The sequence below is a fragment of the Prosopis cineraria genome, unplaced genomic scaffold, assembly GCF_029017545.1.
Source record: "Prosopis cineraria cultivar Desert tree isolate PC_DT_omini unplaced genomic scaffold, ASM2901754v1 PC8, whole genome shotgun sequence".
Taxonomy (NCBI): Eukaryota; Viridiplantae; Streptophyta; class Magnoliopsida; order Fabales; family Fabaceae; genus Prosopis; species Prosopis cineraria.
The window spans coordinates 25,794,613-25,814,822 of NW_026555339.1; the positions used below are offsets into that span (position 1 = coordinate 25,794,613).

The 20,210-nt window shown below is 31.0% G+C and overlaps 1 protein-coding gene across 3 annotated transcripts; it reads right to left on the reverse strand.

Moving 5' to 3' along the window:
• Positions 1-558: 558 nt before the first annotated feature.
• On the reverse strand, positions 559-10,073 carry LOC129318347 (protein ACTIVITY OF BC1 COMPLEX KINASE 7, chloroplastic). 3 transcript variants are annotated; one of them, XM_054963071.1, is made up of 20 exons: positions 9,830-10,073; positions 9,629-9,746; positions 8,608-9,201; positions 8,299-8,442; positions 7,994-8,119; positions 7,568-7,655; positions 7,321-7,414; positions 6,506-6,599; positions 6,254-6,308; positions 6,014-6,105; positions 5,684-5,854; positions 5,193-5,249; positions 4,921-5,004; positions 4,065-4,149; positions 3,861-3,922; positions 3,381-3,455; positions 3,129-3,233; positions 2,417-2,558; positions 1,057-1,170; positions 559-823 (listed from the first exon to the last, which is right to left on the reverse strand). In XM_054963071.1, exons 3-19 carry the CDS (start codon positions 9,184-9,186, stop codon positions 1,097-1,099), a joined length of 2,127 nt encoding a protein of 708 aa, XP_054819046.1. In that variant the 5' UTR covers positions 9,187-9,201; positions 9,629-9,746; positions 9,830-10,073; the 3' UTR covers positions 559-823; positions 1,057-1,096. The 3 variants fall into 3 exon arrangements, with proteins under 3 accessions (XP_054819046.1, XP_054819045.1, XP_054819047.1); XM_054963070.1 differs by lacking the exon at positions 559-823 and having other exon boundaries at positions 913-1,170; XM_054963072.1 differs by lacking the exons at positions 559-823; positions 9,629-9,746 and having other exon boundaries at positions 913-1,170.
• Positions 10,074-20,210: the final 10,137 nt, after the last annotated feature.

Consider the following 20,210-nt stretch of genomic DNA (forward strand, 5'->3'; position numbering starts at 1 on the left):
ACTCAAGACAGTTAGTGAGGAGTGTGGCATAATTTCATATCCCTGCTTTTACTGTGAATTTTGAGAATAATTATTTACTGCCACTGCACAAGTATTAAAACACGATAACGGTATAATCTCCAAAATTAGAGAGGCGTTAATATTGCATCGTTCTCATTGGAATTAACTACGCATACCTGCACGTGCTCGGTAATATATTATGAGGTCAAAAAATAATTTGACCCTTAAATTATAGAATAAAATTATTTAAAACTTTAAATTCTTTTTTGATATAATATCCCCCTTTAATTTTTAACTGTCACCTTACTGTTAACAAAAATTAATTTTGACCATTATTTAATTAAAAAATTATAAAAAATGACTTCAAACTTATAAAAAATGACTAAAATTTACAGACAATGATCCAAAATTACAGAAAAAAATTAAAAAAATTTCACAATTTTTTTTCAGTTATTTCTGTCTTCTTTGGTCAAGTAATTGTCAAAATTAATATTTGTTAATGATAAGGATAGTATTATACCATCTTCAAAAGTTAAAAGGAAAACTTCACACAAAAAATGAACAATTCAAGAAAAATGATGCTTTTCATGCTCATTTAGCATGACTTCAGTCAAATCATCATCTCTCAAATATTATCATTAAAATTAAGAACTTGGTCATAAGAAATTCGATTGTTACTTCTAACCATATTTTTTGTGAAGCGAACAGATGAGCACATTGACTAGCTTGCTATTCATCTCATGGCTATCTTGTCACTGCGTTTCTAAAACCACCCTCAAGGGTGTAGAAGCTTTATGTATTCTGATATTAACTAATTATTCTCCTGCACAGTTTCCGTGGCATTCTATTAAAAACATACAAAAGAAATGATGGCCTTTTCTTGTAAGGTAGCTGTGTTTGTTCTATATAAAAGAAAACCAGAAGAAGCTATGATATTTTATTGAACTTGAATGCATCTAATACAATATAATGTCTTGCATCATTCTCCCCTATCCTATGGCTGTGAAACTCGTATAATTTGATATTCAACGGGAAAAATTTATGTTGTAAATTTACCTGTATATCCTTCAAAGAATCTAATTTGTTCGGTGTATGTTTATATCATGTTCTCAAATTTATCAAGTTTCTTTACTCTTTGCATAGACCTGAACAATAGTGTCATAAAAACACCTGCATAACAACCAAGTCATGCTGATCAACCACGTGAAGAAAAAATTGGAAACACAAACAAGATTACATCAAGATATGAGTCATTTGGATTTCTTTAGAGATTAAGAACTCATTTGGTTGCAGGAGAAGATAAGAATGAAATGGATTAAAAATAATAGAAACAAAATAAATTAAATCCTCATGATAAGTTCGATAAAACCTATAATACCACATACCACAAACATAGGAATCACCACACACTTCACAAATCTTATGAATGATTCCTAATTTCATAAAACAAATTACCTTTCGCTTCTATGAACATGGCTAATTTATTTTTTCTCCACAATCATTCCAATTTTATCTTTATTTTTTTTAATTCATTTCATTCCTTCCTAGTAATCAAAAATGGGCTCTTTAAGAGAGGCAATCACAAAGCGTATGAGACTCCTGCAAATTGGGATTCAAATTCTCTGCACCAACACAACAAAATCTAACGACCAGAAATTGACTTGTTCATTCAATAGCCATGGCAACAGCGAATGTAAACCATTGGATCTCTCAAACCAATGCTGGCATTGGCCATTGGACATCCACGGATTTGGATCATCTCATCATCCTTTCTCTCCTTTTCTTCTCCTCGTCTCATAGTCACCCATGGATTAAAAATTCAACAGTTGAGATTTAGTCAAATTCATATATTAATCATAGTCTACAGTTAGTTTACATTAGTGAACTGCTCAAATCAGATTTTAACAATTTATATCTATTCATTTATTTTTTTTATTATAATATTTTTTAAAATATTAAATCTTAACCATTCAATTTTTAATTCAAGGGTGAGAATGAGATGAGAAGAAAATGAGAGAGAGGATGATGAGAGAACTCGAAAATTTACAACACCCCAAATGTGCAGAATAACCCACTTAAAAAGATGGACCTCACAAATTTCTCTGGGGATTTGGTGTTGAGTCTCAATTGAGGGATATTAATATAATGTGCTGAGGAAAGTTACAATCTTTTTTAAAGAAAATTAATGATTAAAGACCCCTGTTTATTTTTATTTAAAAAAAAAATGTAACCCTTCTCTTAACACCATTAGATCATAGTCTAATGGTTAAGATTCCTCAATTGAGGCTCAATTGGGAGTGCCAAACCCATTTCTATGGACCCCACACCCATCTCATATTAATGTTGTAAATTTTTCAGGGCAAAAAGAATTGAGAGGATAAACATCTTAATCGAAGCGTTTTGATGCAGAAGTTACCTGCACCAACAAATGATCCATTTGCAATGGCGATATTTCCTTGGCTGCTCAAGGTGACACCAAGATTTAGCAAGGTTCCTCCCAACACTGTATACATAGTTGCCATTTGCAATACTGTTGCTTTTCGAGCAGCTCTTTCAGACTGGAAAATCAAGTCACAAGTTTAAGATGACAATTTGTAAGCAAAATAAAGGCATCTTACTATATACTAATGTAGCCAACAGCATCGTGCAATTCATGTAGCCAACCCTACCTAATGGAATAAGGTTTGTTATTACTAGATATTAATTCCCTCAGAAAATGTTTACATTCCATGCCTTTTGAGATATAAGGAAACACCCACACAAACCAGACCGACATAACTAGTTTAGCTATTAAACCTTCCACCAAACTGGTCTGGTTCTACAATTAAACTATGTTGCAGCTTATCATTTCCCTTTTAATATATACTCAGGCCTTGACCTTGTTCCACCAGCTAAACAAATAAAACGTTGATCTGGCACAATTGAATCATGATGAACAGGTTCATTCCTTTAAATAATTCATTTTATTTAGTTCATGACTACTTTTCCATAACTTCATATTTATGTTTTGATTCATCACAATAAAGTATGTTGTGCTAAATTTGTTTTATAATTATACTTGACCTCCTTAGTTCACTGTTCAGTAACCAGTCTTTTTGAATAAAATTTAAAAGAAAAAAAATGTTTACCTCAAGCACCCGGACCCGGAGTTTAAGATCCCCATCCTCAAGTTGCTTCACAAACTCCTCTATTCTTTGTACTCTGTATGGCATTGACATGGTGGAGGATCTAGCCTAATATAGTTCCAAGGAACAAAATGGCATAAGTTGATTGATTATAGCATCATTGAATAATTTCTTTTAAGAATTTTCTTGCATCAAAGAACATCATCTGAACCAAATGGGGAAAAAAAAATACAAGTTCTAGGTAATGTTTCATACATCATCTGCTTGTTTCCTTATTTGCTCCACTAGTCGTGGCCCCGTCTGCTGCTTTTGCCTTATATCTAAAAGTTCCTGTACAAATTAAAAGGCATAATCAATATCAAATGCAATATAGTAAGCTAAGCCACACCATTTGTAACTAGTCATCAGTGTAGCTTAGTCCTTGGATTCCTTGGACTCTATGTTATGCATGGAAGCCCACTTAGAGTTGTAACCAAGCTATTGAAAACCAAACTAGTTATTGAGCTAGTTAAGACACTAATTCAAGGGTTGATGATCAGAACTATAGTTGAACTATAATCAAACTGGTCATAAACAAAGCACTGTATTAAACCGGTTAAGGCACTAGTTTAACGGTTTACCGGTTCAACCAAGTAAGTTGACCTAAATTTCCATACTATGGTTATAACAAATGGCACTGGCTAAACAACAATTAACAAATTATGAGAAAACAAACATGCTATAGACAATATGAACCTGAGCATAAGGTGCAGCAATCTTCACAAAGGAGAAATCTGGATTGAGAATGTAACCTATGCCTGTTAAAAAAAGAACAAGCAGTTGAAAAAGCGAGGAAGGGGGAAGAAAAGACAGTATGTTAAATCATAATCTTTAGTTCATTCTTTTGTTATTGATCTACTGACTAGATAAAATTTTCAGAAGCAAAAGGCAGAGGAACACCTTCAAGTGTTGAGAAGGCCCTGATAACAAAGGTGAAGGTAGATGGAAATCGGAAAGGTTGATCTTGAGCTATGGCAAATAAATCCTGCCATGAAAAGCCACAAGTTTACAAGCTGTCAGGTGTAGATCGTGGGGAAAATGCAAATAGCCCCTTTGAATTTTGAGCAAATACGCTCATTAACTTGAAAAATAGGAAAATAAACCCCATAATGGCATTGGCAAACTTATGTTTTGATGACCCAGATATAGAAGTTATTTGCTTCATAGATGATGGGCAGGGAATAGAAAATATATGATACTGTTCTTATTAATAAGCACTAGGCAGTAGGCAAGTAGACAATGATAATAGTAAAAGTATGGCTAGCTTTTGTTTGGTATTCAATACTATACGAATTTCTAGTTTGGAGCGTGTTTAATAGATGTTTTATGAACACACACACACACACACACACACACACGTATCCTAAAAAATATCATATATTATATTTTTCAAAAATGGAAGTATCAACATCTCGGAACGTATCCATTTATCCTAGTTGTGCATCATAGCATGTCACTGTTCTAATGTAGCATTGTCATCAGCTAAGAAATATGAAATCTAAACAAAGCATCAAAATCCTAAAAGGCATTTGAGTGTGGCATTTACTGGTTTTAATAATCGCAGGAGTAGTTTGCAAGTAGCTCAAAGTTGAAGGAGGCCATTTGCATAATTTTTGAAATTATTATAGTCAAGTATGGCCTATGGCAATAATTATCAATCTTAACATGATCTTCATCAGCGAAGAAACAAAAACCCAAAGTAATGTTGAAAAAAACTAAAATTCATTGATCCATCATTACTAAAATATTCACATACTTCTCCAATCGCAGACAAAGTTTGTTGCTGATCTGGTGTCTGGCTTAGCAAATTGTCCAAGAAAAACTGTACAGATCTCTTCACCTGGAAATCACATTAGTCATTTGAAACTCTAAGACATGGATTATAAGTAAACGCACTGAACTAAGAAAAACCTTACAGATCACCTTACCTAGAAGTCAAGTAAAGGAATTTATATCTCTAACATATGGATTATAAATAAAAGCAATGAAACGGAAATCTTGTCAAGCCATGGAAGTTAATTTACTTACTGATGATAAGTCTCCAGTTGGTTTAAGTGCACCAAGATCTATCAGGCATTGCATAACCTGCACCATTGCTGCATGTTAGTTCAAACATATATTTATGCATAGAAATATTTACTTCTGTCTTTACTAAATGCATAAGCTAGCCATGGTTTTGTAAAAATATATCCAAACATCCTATTATCTGTCAAAATCAATTATGAACTCAAAATCATGATTTTTAAAAAAATATATTCAAGCACTCCTCAGATCTATTAAGAAACATAAATTTAATTTTGATGACAAACATGTGACAAATAACCCATCGAAAAATTTCAATTCCAACATTGCAGGATATTAAGCTATTTAATTTTGGACCAACCTAAGAATCATTTCATAAGACGAAGGAAGAAAATTTATCCCAAATAGGATATCAAGTATCATATGATAGTAGCTTGCTAGAATGAGATAATACATAAAATTTTAAGTGATCCATGAAAGATAGCAGAAAGCTAGACCTTTTTAGCATCCTTCTCATAAACAGAATAAAAAAGTTCAAGCAGCCTCTCTCGGGTGAATGATTTGATCTCCCCCATCATGCCAAAGTCATAATAAATAAGTGTTTCATCCACATCAACTGCAAGATTCCCAGGATGAGGATCAGCATGGAAGAATCCTGTTTTCAGTATCTGCACGACAAGCAAAATTTGACATATATTGTCACTTATCCTTGCTCCAATTAACAAGATACCACATGGTTAAATGATAGGGGAAATGAAAGGACAATACCCTTAAAAATTCTTTATTATTCACAGCAATAGAAAAGTAATTATATTCAAATCAAGTACCTGAATAAGGTATGCTTCAATAGCATGTGATGAGATCCTCAATCGATCATAGCCCCTAGAAGTTAGCGTCTCCACCTGATTTATTTTGACACCTAACACAAGTAAAATCCAGGCAACATGGGATAAGAAATTAAGTTCAATGAAATAATGACATGCAAGTTTTCACCATGAAAAATATTGTTAGGTTCCATTGATAAGTAAAAAAGGAAACAAGACATGTGAATGAGGCAAGATGAAAACCTGGTACATACTCCAAGGTCAACACTTTTGTAGCAGTATAATCCCAATAAACCAACTGCAAAGAAGCAAATAAAGAAGCACATAAGGTTAAGAGTTAATAATTCAATTCTTGATATTAGTAGCTTTTGCATCATAAATTAACATGTTTGACATATTCCATAAGCAAGGGAAATGGAAGGGGGCCAAATGCTTTGAGGAAACTGAAACTATAGGAGTGTACAATAGCTTTTAGTGTTCCAGAAAGAAACATACAGGTACGCGAACCCACTTTATGTTTCGAAAATCTCGGCGGAACCTATCAGCATTCTTTCCTTCATTTATGTAATCAATTTCTTGATACAAAATCCTATAACATAACATAAGCAATACAATTTAGTATTAGAGGGAAAAAGAACAAGAAATCCATTACCAGAGGGAGATCAAGCATTATGCACAACAACAACATAACTAACTAGTGGGAATGGGTAAACCAGTCCGTATAAATTAAGACTAAGTATATGTTTGGACTGAGCAGAATGGTGGCCAAGGGAAAAGGAATTTCTATCATGTTTATTTGAAGCTTATATTTAAATAAATGCTTATTTCCTTCCCTTCACATCTATTGTATCCAAACCAAACATATTTTAATGAACAGAATATCAAATTTGACCCCAAAAAAAAAATTATATCAAATAAAATGTTTAAATTAGTATTTCTCATCCTCTCCTTTTCCCTCCATTCTCTTCAATTCAACATATCTTAAATGCCACAATGCATATGGTGAATTGCTACAAAAAAATTTCCTTTCTTCCCAAGCACACCAGAAGACACATCTACTTAAACTGCCCATCTAGACAACCACGAGAACTTAGTAGGTGAATGACCAACAACAACAACAAGCCTTTATCCCACTAGGTGGGGTCGGCTACATGGATTGCAAGACGCCATTGTGCTTTATCATTTATCAAGTTTTTAGGAATATTATTAATTAAGAGATCGCGTTTAATAACTTCCAAGAGTGTTCTTAGTAGGTGAATGACCACATCAGAAAATCTCAATAATGATGAATTTTGATGATTATCACTTACGTTGAACATTCTTCATATATTCCAATCCAATCCCTACTTGGACCACCAAAAGTTTCACTTCTCTGAAAATACTCTGCAATCAGCTTTAAGTTTCCTGGATGTAAGTATCAGGTTTATTAGTGTAACAAGTGAGACTGATTTACAATATTAACGATGCCAAAAGTTGTAATGAGCAACAGCAACATCAACCCATTCCAACAAAATGTCAGCAATGGTTACTGGTACAAATAAAGTAAGCATAACTTACGCAAGTCAATGTCAAAAAGCCTCTTCAGACCAGGCCTTTGGACTTTAATAACTACTTTTTCTCCATTATGCAGAATAGCACGATGAACCTACAGATATGGCCAACCAAAATTCATAGCACATAAAATAATAAGCTCAAGGATTCTCTGTACATAAAAGCTGCAGTGACATTATTCAGCAAATAACACTACATGAATACTGCAGATTTGTTGAGCAAGAATAGAAGTTAGAAAAGATAAACTAAACCATCAAAGATTTTTATATTGCTCCGAATCTACTGAGAAAGATCCTTTAGCTACTTTGATGTTATGATCTCACTTTCTATAAAATCATCATCAGAAAACATCAAAACATACCATAACCAACAAACTTTTAAAAAAGTTAATGCACAAAGGAATGTAGACACTCAACACCATGACTCAAATACCTGACCAAGACTAGCGGCAGCAATTGGACGATCTTCAAACTCCTTAAACAACACGTTGATGGGTGCCCCTAGTTCACTCTCTATGAATCCTATTGCTTTCTTTGGTGAGAAGGCAGGGACTTTATCCTGAAGAATGTTTTATTGAGATATACGTTGATTAATGATCAAATCTCATGGTTGGCCAAAATCTCATGCACATATAGTAAATTAATTAGGCTAAGGGATTTTAATTTGAATAAGATATTTGTGTAATAAGGATAAAAAAATGAGAAGAAAGAAAAAGATGAGATAGTAAAAATGAATACCTGCAACTTTGCAAGCTCGTCCACAAATTCACGGGGAAATAGATCAGACCTTGTTGATGATAACTGTCCAAGTTTGATGAAAGTTGGACCTAGCTGTAATACACACTCTCGTAGCCATGAGGCAGTTTTCTGCCTTCTGGTTTTCTGAATGAAATGATAAAACACTTCAATAACTAAAACTGAAACTTGACATGATAAGACCCCAAAATAAAACCTAGCTTCTAGCTGCAGAAAACTATGTTTAAGGGGCTTTTAATAGATAATGATTTAAAAGCAACATGTAACATTGAATTTTTTTTAAGAACCTACCTGCTTTTCTTCTGTGAAGCCTCCTACATATGCCCATTTAGCATTGTCCAACAGAACACGAATGCGTAAAGAAAGAACAAATGACCAAACATCTATAGATCTTTGTATAGAATTGTAATTTTCATTGGCCCAACTGAAGCCTTCATCTGAAGGCAAAACTTTTAGCTCCTCCAACGGTTGAAGTTCTTGCGAGTTTCCAGACTTCACTTTTTTTGTCAATGATGTGGCAAGATCTTTTCTTATTATAGTTGCCCCATTAACTACTTGCTTTGAACCATTTACAATCTTGATTTTATTTGCTGACGTTGTCCTTCTTTTCACTAGTTCATTCGCTGGTACCATTTTAATAGGTCTACCATTGGTACCGTACTTTGATGATCCCACCTCAGTCTGTTGCATCTCCACTAGAAACATTGGGAATCTGTGTTTCCTAGCCAAAATAAGGCTTAACTTTTTAGACTTGAAAAATCTATCAATAGAAATTGAGCCAGAGAATCCAAGATTGGTTGGTGTTCTTCCTTGGCTTGTCACCCCTACATGGTGGCAATAGCAACCTTGTGAAGCCATGATCACTGCCATCTATGATTAAGGTCCCTGCAAAACAAGAAACAAACAATGAGAAATATCAAATTAATTATAAACTCCACAAAAAAAAGGAGGGAACATAATTTAGCGGTTTCGCTGCAGGACAAGTGAATAAGGATAAAAGAAAAATATGTAAATCATTGTTAAAAGTCTTCAAGCGGTAAGCAAGTAAGAAAAAAATTAATTCAATTAAGCGATACATTCTTTGGGACGCCATATTATACTCTCAGCAAAGTTTAACAGAACAAAAACAACACGAAGTTCATCATCATACACGGTTGTGAAGATGAGGGATATTCATCACTGTAAACTAACATAATTTTTCCCCAACAATCAAACTGAAACAATCAAGAGCGAAACTAGACTTAAGAAACAACATAGAGGGGCCTGTCCAAAAATTCTAAATAAGAAATCCTAAAATCTAACACTTAAATACCTGAATCCTTTTGGTTCTACAGTAGTAACAGAATCAGCTAACTGCCCAAATTTAACAACAGAAATGGAAGAGGGTTCAGCTACTTGACGCATGGCGTCTTGCTGCTATTTCATTTTTCCTACAACCCAAAAAATAAAAAAATAAAAACAAGGAAACGCCGAGAGATTCTTCAGAATTTTTAATCGAAATGGTAATACTTACAGAATAAGATTACTAAGAACCGCACTTTCCAGTTTCTTGAACCTTGTGAGTAAAGTGAAAGACGACTAGGGATAGAGAAGACACCCACAGCCCAAATGGCCGAACGAGGATTTTCTTGCTTCAAAGTTTCAAATAGCTGGCCACTGATTCAAGCATGGACGTGGCTCCTCAAGATGATTTTTGAATCTCTGCAGTAACGACAAAACGGAAATGGGATCTTCATCTACCGCCAATCAGTTGGCTTGGTGCGTGCAAGACTCTTCTATTATTTAAAAATCGTTTCAGTTCCTAATCTAATATATATTTAAAAAAAAAAATTCGTTTCGGTCGGGTACCTCTTGATTTGCAAAACACTGTTCACTACGCGCATGCCAAACCGAACAAATGAAGCCAACGAACATTCATTTACCGGGAACCCACTTTTCTTTTTATTAAATAAAAATAAAACAATCTACTGATCTACAAGGAAAAACCAATCACATAAAGTCTGTTAATACTAGTACAAAAATTTATAATAAGATGTACACACTCAGAGCTAGGCAAGACCGCATTTGGACTAAATTTAGGGCCTAGCCTAGCCTGATTTTCAGCTAAAATTAGCCTATTGGAGTTATCAAGTTGGTTGAACATCCCCTACATGACAACATAGTTGTTCATTTATGCACAAAATCATAATTTTTTGACTAAAGTATATATTTAATCTTTTAATTTTATATAAGTTTTTAGTTTGGTCCTTTAAGTTTGGTTTGGATGAAGAAAAAAGTAATAAGAAAATAGTGAGAGAAAACTACAATGAGAAATTTCCAAAATAAATAAATAAATAAATTTCTTTATTATTTTAGGAGTTTTCTCTCTTAATTTTCTTTCTTCTCTTTTTTTTTCTCTCCATCCAAATAAATAGTTAATTTTATAAAGTATCTTTGTACTACTTTAACCATAACATCAATAGTCTCAAATGATTTTTTCTACTAATCATTGTTATTTTAAAACTTAATAGGTCAATATTTAAAAAATATTTTATCAATATTTAAAAGTTAAATGTGGAAATTTTTTGTTAATGAAACTAACAGTGTCAGAATTAAAATACTAAAATGACAATTTATAAAATTAAGAGACTAAAATGAAACTTTTTATAAAATTAAAGGAGTAAAGGTGCACTTTAGCCTCTAGTTTTTTTTTTATTTGGCCAAAAAAAAGTAGGGTTATAGAGCATATTTGCTCAGGAATATATGGTGTCAAAAACTTTTGTACGTTACAATTTTCTCCTTTAACATTTAAAATAGTACATTGAATACCCTAATATTAAACAAGTTAACTTTAATGGTTAGTTGATTTAAAAATTTTTGAAAATGACCTCAAAATTTATAGCAAATGACCTATAAAATTACACAAAAGTATCTTACAAGAAAATAAATGTCAATTAAGTCTTTTAAATTACATTTAAATAACAAGATACAAATGTTATTGTTTAACCACATAAAAGGCCAAAATATAATTTTGACTGACCATTATTTTAGGAACTTAATATCACATCCCAAATTTTAAATTCAAAAATTTATGAATTAACCAAGGGTAAATTAGTGAATTAGTGAATAAATTAAGTTATTTGGGTTTTTGAATTACTACTGGACCTTTTAGATTGTTTGCACAGTTTGAAATTGGGCAAGGATGGTTACTAGGAAAACTGGGCCTAAGTGGAGCATTAAGGGCATTCTATATCATTTGCCATGGTGGACTATTTGAAAATTTAATAAATTAGATGTGTTCAATCACAAAAAACAAAAGAGGAATGAGGAAGAGAGAATTGGGAAGACTCAAGGGAGAAGAGTCTTCTCTGCTAGGGCTTTAGAATTTGGTCACTTGAGAGTTAGTTTGAACCTCCGATCTTTCAGATAAACTTTGTATCTCTTTCCTCTTCTTTTTTATTGGATTTCTCTTGGTTTTGTGAAGTGGGAGGTGATGATTTTGTAACATAAGGGTTTGGGTTCAACTCAAAGAAAGACTCAATTGGAGTTATTAGGAGTTGATTAAGTTTTATACCTAGGATTAGTGGTTTTATGGAGTTTAAATGTCGGGAACTTAGGGTTGGTTGAACCCTAGCTTTAAATGGGGATTTTGGAAGTGAATTTAACCCTTAATAGAAGTTAAATAAAGTTAATGAAAGATGATTAGGACTTTGATTTGCTTACTAATAGAACTTAAAATTTTGGTTAACTTATTTAAGCTATGAAGTACCTATGTTAAGTAAAGAATTGACATATAGTGATAAATCTTGTAAATTTTTGTTATCAAGTGCTCTTTGAGCAATTGGAAGCTAGTAAAGGGTATTAATTTTCATGGGTAATCATTTTAGCGATAAAAGAGTTGAAATAACCAAATAATCTATTATCTTTACTTGCATGTTAGATTATTTATAAGCTTTTGTGAAATAAATGTTATTTTATGAGCATACATGTTTGTGTGTGTGTAAGTGTTTTATTTTAGAAACATGTGAAACATGCGAAGAATAATTTTCAAAAGATTAAAAGTATATTTATAAATTTATGAAATGGATAAGTTGATCATGACGGTCTAGTTGTGTGGTGAGCATACGTAAGTTAAAGAATATGCATGAGTTGTATTATTGTATTGCATGGCATGATCAGTGAGAGGATGGGAGTTCACCCTTAAAGAAGTTAGGTTAAAAATTCATACAATACCACTAACACCATAAATGGCCCTGGTGTTCAATTATTATTTTGGAAGCTCTATTATCACTCGAAAGGGTGTGGCCCATAGCATTATGGTACTCTGAGTATCTATAAATGGGGAATATGTAGTCCAAAAGTAGTAATAGCTCCATTGGCCAAGCAACCTTCCATATTAGGTGAGCTCACGTTAGTCTAGTTATATAGTCTTGGTCTAGTATATTGTTAGCTAATGGATTTAATTGGAAGTCGTTGCAAAGGTAAAGATGGAAATTTATGATTATGCATGATATAGTTTGACAATTATACTTTATGTGCCATGATCACATGTTTTACTATTATCCCACTTTGCATGCTTGTTTACAGCTTGACTTGTTTATAAATAGTTTAGATTATTTGATTACTAGAACTTTATCTCATCTTATAGTTACAATTTTATAAGTGATAACACTAATAGGAGTAAGGGAAAGGATCTAGGCAAGGGGTAGTGCACTACTACTTTTGTATAGCCTTGTTGTTTTGTTTAATGTGTAAATGAATGTATATGTAATTATATTGTGAACTAGGATTGTATGTAGTTTTTAGATATGCTTGCATGATATGGATGGCTGTTGTGTGTTGTATTTTGGATTGAAATATGTGTTTTGGTTTGAAATATGTGTTTTGAGATGTATCAGTGGTGTGGAGCCAAAATACTAGTATAAGTATATATTAAATAATATGTAACTTGGATATGCTATGAAATAGCCACTTAGTAGTCAATGTAGGGTAATTAAAACATGTGTCCCCATTTTGATTCAAAGTGGGGTTTGATTGGCCAAATCTTGAATGAATTGTGTTATTCTTTGTATAAATTATTAGTCAAGTGCTTTCTCAATCCATTTGACATGGTCCAAGCTTTAATTAAGACTAATGACAATTGGTTTAGTTTTAGGACACTTAATTGCGCTTTTTCTTTTTAAAAAGTAACCTTTTTGCATCTAAGTATCTAACTTTTAAACAAGGTATCATTTTGAAATGTAAGTAGCATCATTAGTTAAATAAATGAATAATCTTTGTGTGAGTACTTGAATCATCCTAATCGGATGTTCGACAAAGAAATGATGAACATTGAAAGTTTATCTCGACATGCAATCATGATAGTAAAATGCTGTCATGAACTACATAATGCTCTATGACACATGTTGTCCACATAGCAATGCGTGACACATTAGCTATAGCATGGACCAATATTGAAAGAATGACCTTTTTGCTATTGTGTCTTTGTATTATCTTTTGTTGAGTTATGCCATGCTTCCAAATGAATTTCAACTCTAATTTAAATATATTGTTTAAGCTCAAACACCTTTTATAAAAAGGTTATTAATGAGATCTTAGTTTTGAATTTTTTCAATTATGAATTTGTTTAACCTTTTTTATCATGGTAATCTACAGGAGATTAATTAATTTGTAATTATTGTGATAGGTTGTTTGGAATGTTAATTGTTTGGTAATGTGAGATTGAACATTACACTTAATTGATATTAATTTTTCAATAGGATACTTATTTGCAATTTATGATTCCTTTTTTTTTTTGTAATCTTTTTAGTTGACTAATATAATATCCTAAAATTTCATATTAACTTTTCATAAATATATATTTTGTTTACATGAGTCACAGTTATTAAATACTTACCGTGGTAAAAAAAGTTTACTATGGTAACAAATAAATAAAACCATTTTCATACAATTTTCCATGGTAGAAAAAGATTTCCTTACAATAGAAACATTTTACAATTAAAATATCTTGGTAAAACAGGATCTACTATGATAAAAAAATTAAACATAGTAAAAAATTTCTACTATGAAAATATAAGAAATGCCTATATTAAAGTGTACCTAATATGATCCCTAAAAAAAACAATTATTTAAAACTCAACACTTCCTTGAAAATTTTAGATACTTCTAAAACATGGATTTCTCAGGCAAATTATTTCTCAAACAACATATTACCCTCAAAACATTTATCATTTAAGTGACTCAAGTGTACACCCTTGACATGAATACAAAACTTAGTTGGTTAACCAACACTCGCTATAAAAATAGGTTTGGTTTGGGCCTGAACAATGCTTTCCTCCATACATGGTTACAATTCAACCAAAGTCCTTAATGGTGTACACTTGATCACAACACCACAACAATAGATATCACATTCTAATATAAACCTCAAATCTCATGTATAAATATTCAATTTAATCAACTAAAGCCATCAGAGCCAAAAAGAAGTATCATGGCTAGTAAATAAAATATTCTTTCAAGATATAAAGTCTAAACTATAGCCATGAGAGGTAGATAAAAGTCTCATAACCAACACGTGAAATATTTAATCAAAATATAATGTATTTAATATCGCCATGAGGGGCAAACATGAATCTCAGGCAACTAATGAGGAGTTAATCAAAATAATGAGTCTACATGCTCAAAATGTAATCAAAATATATTCTACTTTGGCACATTTATATAAAACTCAACAAAATAGGCCAACCAAGCCCATGTGTGCCAATACACACCAAGCTACTCTTTCAATGCTTTTTTGACTGGCTCTTTTCTTGTAAAAATGTTAAATCATGAGAAATGAGATACAAAGGTCCTAGTAACTAGAATCAATATACAATTATGCTTGTGATGCAACTAACTATACAATTATTAAGTGGGGCATGTAAAACATTTTTTCAAATAAAAATTGTTCAAATAATCCAAACAAATATTAAATTGCATGACTATACATCATATCCCTTCATTCACCATGCCCAAAAGTCGAATCACCTAGCCAAAGGTGAGTTGGGTCGAGCTACAAACTATTCATTGAATCTAATGAGGGCTTACCATATAATAATTAATTTTCTAAATAAAATCCCAACATCAATAATATTTCAAAACAACCTGATTAGTCATGCACATTTTTACAATAATCGACAAAAAAAATATAATCAAATAGTTTTCATTCTTCCAATCAATATTTATATCAAAATAATACTCATCACTTGGCAATTATTTTCCAAACACTAAACATGCTTTCCAAATACAACATTATTTTCCAAACAAGATAAAATCACACATAATCAATTATAACATAAACATAATCACACATTAATAATGGTTCCTTTGTGGTTTGGACAACAAATTCCCTTACTCCTCCTTCAACACTCTCTTTGTTAATACAATCTACACAATTATTTCATAATACTAAATATTAATTTCATATTGAAATCAATAAATAATATTTAATTTTAGAGTTAGAAAGTTTTGGCTTGAAAACTCATATTAAGGCTAATTTAATATTAGTGTCCCAAATGACCTTTCCAAACTCCTTTCTAAAATTCTCCTATCTTAATAAATTATAATTAAGTCTCAAATCATTCTTAATATCACAACTTTACCGGTCCATATTACAAAAAAATTCATTGAAAATTCAAAAATTACTCTCAAGCCTCAAATCACCATTCCACAACTTTAGAATCATTTATTCATACTCAAATAAGCATCTAGCCATCATAAAACATTCCAAAAGTTCAAATTAATCCTCAGATTAAACATTATGAGCCTAGAGTTTCAATCAAAATCTCTAAATTTGAAATTCAACCTCTAGGAGATGTTCCATACTATTCAATAGACTCCCAACAATCTCAATAAACCTAATAAATCATTGTAACTTTGGATTATTCAATCTCTAGAAAAAACCTAATATGTAACTCTTCCTCAAACTCAAGAAAAGTTACCTAGAGTGATAGAGGGGAAGGCTAGAAACTTACCTCAAATAGTTTCATGGCCTAAAACTATAATGACAGAGCTTCATTTGATTTCTTCCTCCCTCTATCACGTCATGTCTAAAACGTGAAATAGGGGTGCCTTTTAATTTGCTTGTCTGCGCATGGTCGAGACAAGCAAAATCGTGTCCTCACTGGAACGACCATTAATCAAAAGATCTTGTTTTCCCCTTGTTTTCCATGAGCGATCGTGCACTGTGTTGTGCTTGTCCATGCATGGTCAAGCTTCATAGACCCAGTTCTCCCCTTTTAGGCCCTAATTTGGCCTAATTCTTATTTTGGACCCCTTCACCCCCTCTCATATGACTGTAAGCCCAATTTAAACCCTGATTAATTCCCTAAACACCTGGTTAACCTCAATTCATGTCAAATAAAAATTTATTTCCTAATGAAACCTAAAAGTAATAATAGTGCCCATTTAAATTCCTCAATAAACCTTAAATTTTTTCCACTATTAATTTTTTATTTAGAGATCAAGATGTTACAACTAATAGTCCATGTTAACTTTTAAAATAGCGAGATGTCCATACGCAGCTTTAGGAATCAAACTCTGGAATAATACTTAAAGAGTTCATATCGTTATTGCATGTCCCTCACCCACTTGCTAATGGTCCTAATTTTAATTTTAAATGAAAGCAAAACTGGTGTTCGGTAATGAAATTAAAAAAAAAAAAAAAGAGTTTAGACAAGGGAAGGACAAGAGAAACAGTTAAGGCATGCGTTGGCATTTTCAGGCAATAATAGTTATTACCCTTTCTTGGGAGCAACATAATTGTTCTAGATGTCGAGTAATCTGGCTTTCTAGTGCTCTCTTAAGAACATGAGGTAGCAGTGTGTATTTTTACATGTGAAAAGGGAATCTATGTTCTAGTTCGAAACGCAGTCATATTTTTAGCCAAGGCAAATAGAAAGTCCAGAGACTGGCAATTTCACTAAGGGAAGATTTTTGCTGAAAAAAAGAAAGAAAGAAAGAAATATGACATTGAAGACCTTAAAAAAAATTATTATAATAAAGGCTTATCAATTTTATATCAACTATCGTATTGTGAAAACATACACATATTGTTGGTAAAGTTAAACTTTAACTTATATTTTTTTGCTACGGTTTCCTTAAAAATTTAACAAATTAAGGTTCAGGTTTTCACAATAATATATCTGTGTTTTCACAACACAATATCCTATACAAAATTGATAGGTTTTTATTGTAATAATTTTCTTTTATAGGCTCTCAATGTCATTCTCCAAAAAAAAAGGGAAGATTTTTTATTTTTATTTATTTTTTCAATTTTTGGTCAAATTTATTTTAAAAAATTATCTACAAAGTCACATTTTATTGATAACAAATAGAAGTATTCTTTAATTAGAAACAATCTTGTTCAAGACATGGTTGAGCATTAATGTGGGCACCTCTTCCATCGGGGATTCTACAAATCACATTATTTTAACTCGATGTTGCCACTCCAAATTTGTAATATTTAAGTGTTTATATTTTTTAAGAAAAACCAAAAACATAAACAATAAAATATTAGTACTCCTCAAATATAAGAGAAATTCTCTTGTATCTCTTTATTTTTATTTATAAGCAAAACTATAAATTTCAACAAACATTTATGACATTTTTTTTAATTGTGCCTCATAAAGTCAATGCTTATTTTCATAATACAAATTTGTTCCATTAATTATAGGGATAATTTAATCAATTTTTTCATTTCAAACATAATTATTATACTTAATCAATTTTTTTAAACTGTATGAATTGATCATTTTCATTTATATTTAAAATGGAGGGAGTACATATTAAGGAATTGTCTTGTATAATTAAAACAATGTGACTTGGTATATTTTTACTGGAGAGAGTATAAATGGTGATGCACTAGGTGCACTTGAGAATGTCTACTAATTACTTCTAATAAGAGAACGCTTATGTGGAATAAAATTAAACTAATTTAAATTAAAATTGGGCTATGTCTTAATTAGAAAATCATTAGCAAACATGATTTTAATTTCATAATAATTGATTTTAGGATTTTGGTTAAAAAGATATTAAATTTCTTACACTAATCTAATTACCATATTTTTTATTTTTTAATAGATGACTAACCATGGTTTAAAATAAAGATTTTCATTCCTGCCCCACCCCCCCCCCCAAAAAAAAAAAAAACCTTGTGCACGCATGACTGAGATTTTATCGCTTTTCGAATCCTCATGGGATTTCTTGTTTCTTCTGAATAATGACTGTACAAGCATTGTTTGTGCTTTTAGGTTTTTTTTCCATTATTAAAAAAAATATTTTTTATTATAAAAAATATTCTTCTATTAAAAATAATTTCATTTAAAGTATGATCAATTATAAAGTGTGAACACATTTTTTATATTTGTAAACTTGTGAAAAATTAATCTCTTTTACTAGACCCTTAATAAAATAAAATAAAATAAAAGAGTTGGCTTTCCTTTTTTGAAAAGCCCCTCCTCCTACCCTCCTCTCTATATGTATTAAATATTTAAAGTTTTCAATTTTAATTTTTATGTATTAAATTAATAATTTATAAAAATATAAAAAATTTTGATAAATTTGTCAGTCATCAACCTGATTGTCTAGTTTTTAATAAAGGTAGTCCAAATTTAATATTAAAATTATTTATAATTTTTATAAATTTTATTTTGATAATACAATATTAAAAATAGAAATAATCTTTTAACATGGAAATGTTTAAAAATTAAAAATTAAAAATTTAAATTATTTAAATAATATTTAAATAGTCAATTTATAAAAATTATTAATATTAAATTTAAATAACTTATATTAATTTAAACTGTGCAATTTTGATTATCCAAACACACATGTATATTTTAACGGGTCGCTTTTGGCAAGTCAAGTATGGCGCCAGCATTGCTGGTTTCACTATTTATGGGCCCTCGATTTATGAGGCCCGTTGATGCTCCAAGAAATACTCCTATTTTACAAAATATTTAATATTATTTCTTATCATTTTACTGTTTCTTTAATAAAATTTCTTCACTCTCTCTTATTAATAAAGGGTTATAAAAATTTAAAATTTATTAAAAAAATTAGGACGAGGCGCCAAAAAACCGAAGAAATTGCCAATGAGATTTAATAATTTTTTAAAAAAATTAAAATTAAAAAATTTAATTGAAATAATTCAAATTTAATAAAAAGTGGAAGAAGGGAAGCTGAGTCAGTTAAAAAAACAGAAACAGTAATGATGTTTTTTGACCAACAAAACAAGTAATGATTTATTTCATTTTGTTTGGTTGAATTCGTGTGATTAATGTTGTCATCGTGGCTCGCTGCCAGCCTGCCACTCTGACAAAATAATAGTCGTAAAAAGCTCCTTTTTTTCCGGTCTTACTGAAAAAAAAAACAGAAAAGAAAAGAAAGGGAAAAGGTTTTGAAAACTAGTAATAAGAAAATAGCATTAGATAGTAATGTTCCACGTGGATTCTTATACACAACACAAGCACGCGTGTGATGGGGTCCAGAAGTCCATGTGCATTCGGTGTCGGTGGCACCCACTTAAAAAATAAAATATTAATTTAATTAAATTTTATTTTTAAAAAATTTTATTTTTTTATATTTATTAATATTAAACATCTTATAATAAATATAAAGTTACTATTAGATACTTTTTTAAAAAGACAATAATTACACATCGAAAAACTAAAAATTCTTTATATTTTTTAATATTTAACTTTTTAAAAAATACTTTACATTTTTAAACAGAAAAAGTATAATACTTCATATATCTAAAATTATAAAATATTTTTAAATAAAATCTCAAATATCAATAAAGTCTATTAAATATACTTTATGACCTTACCTTTTCAAGATAAAAATATAAAATTTTAAAAATATCCTACATTTAGTAC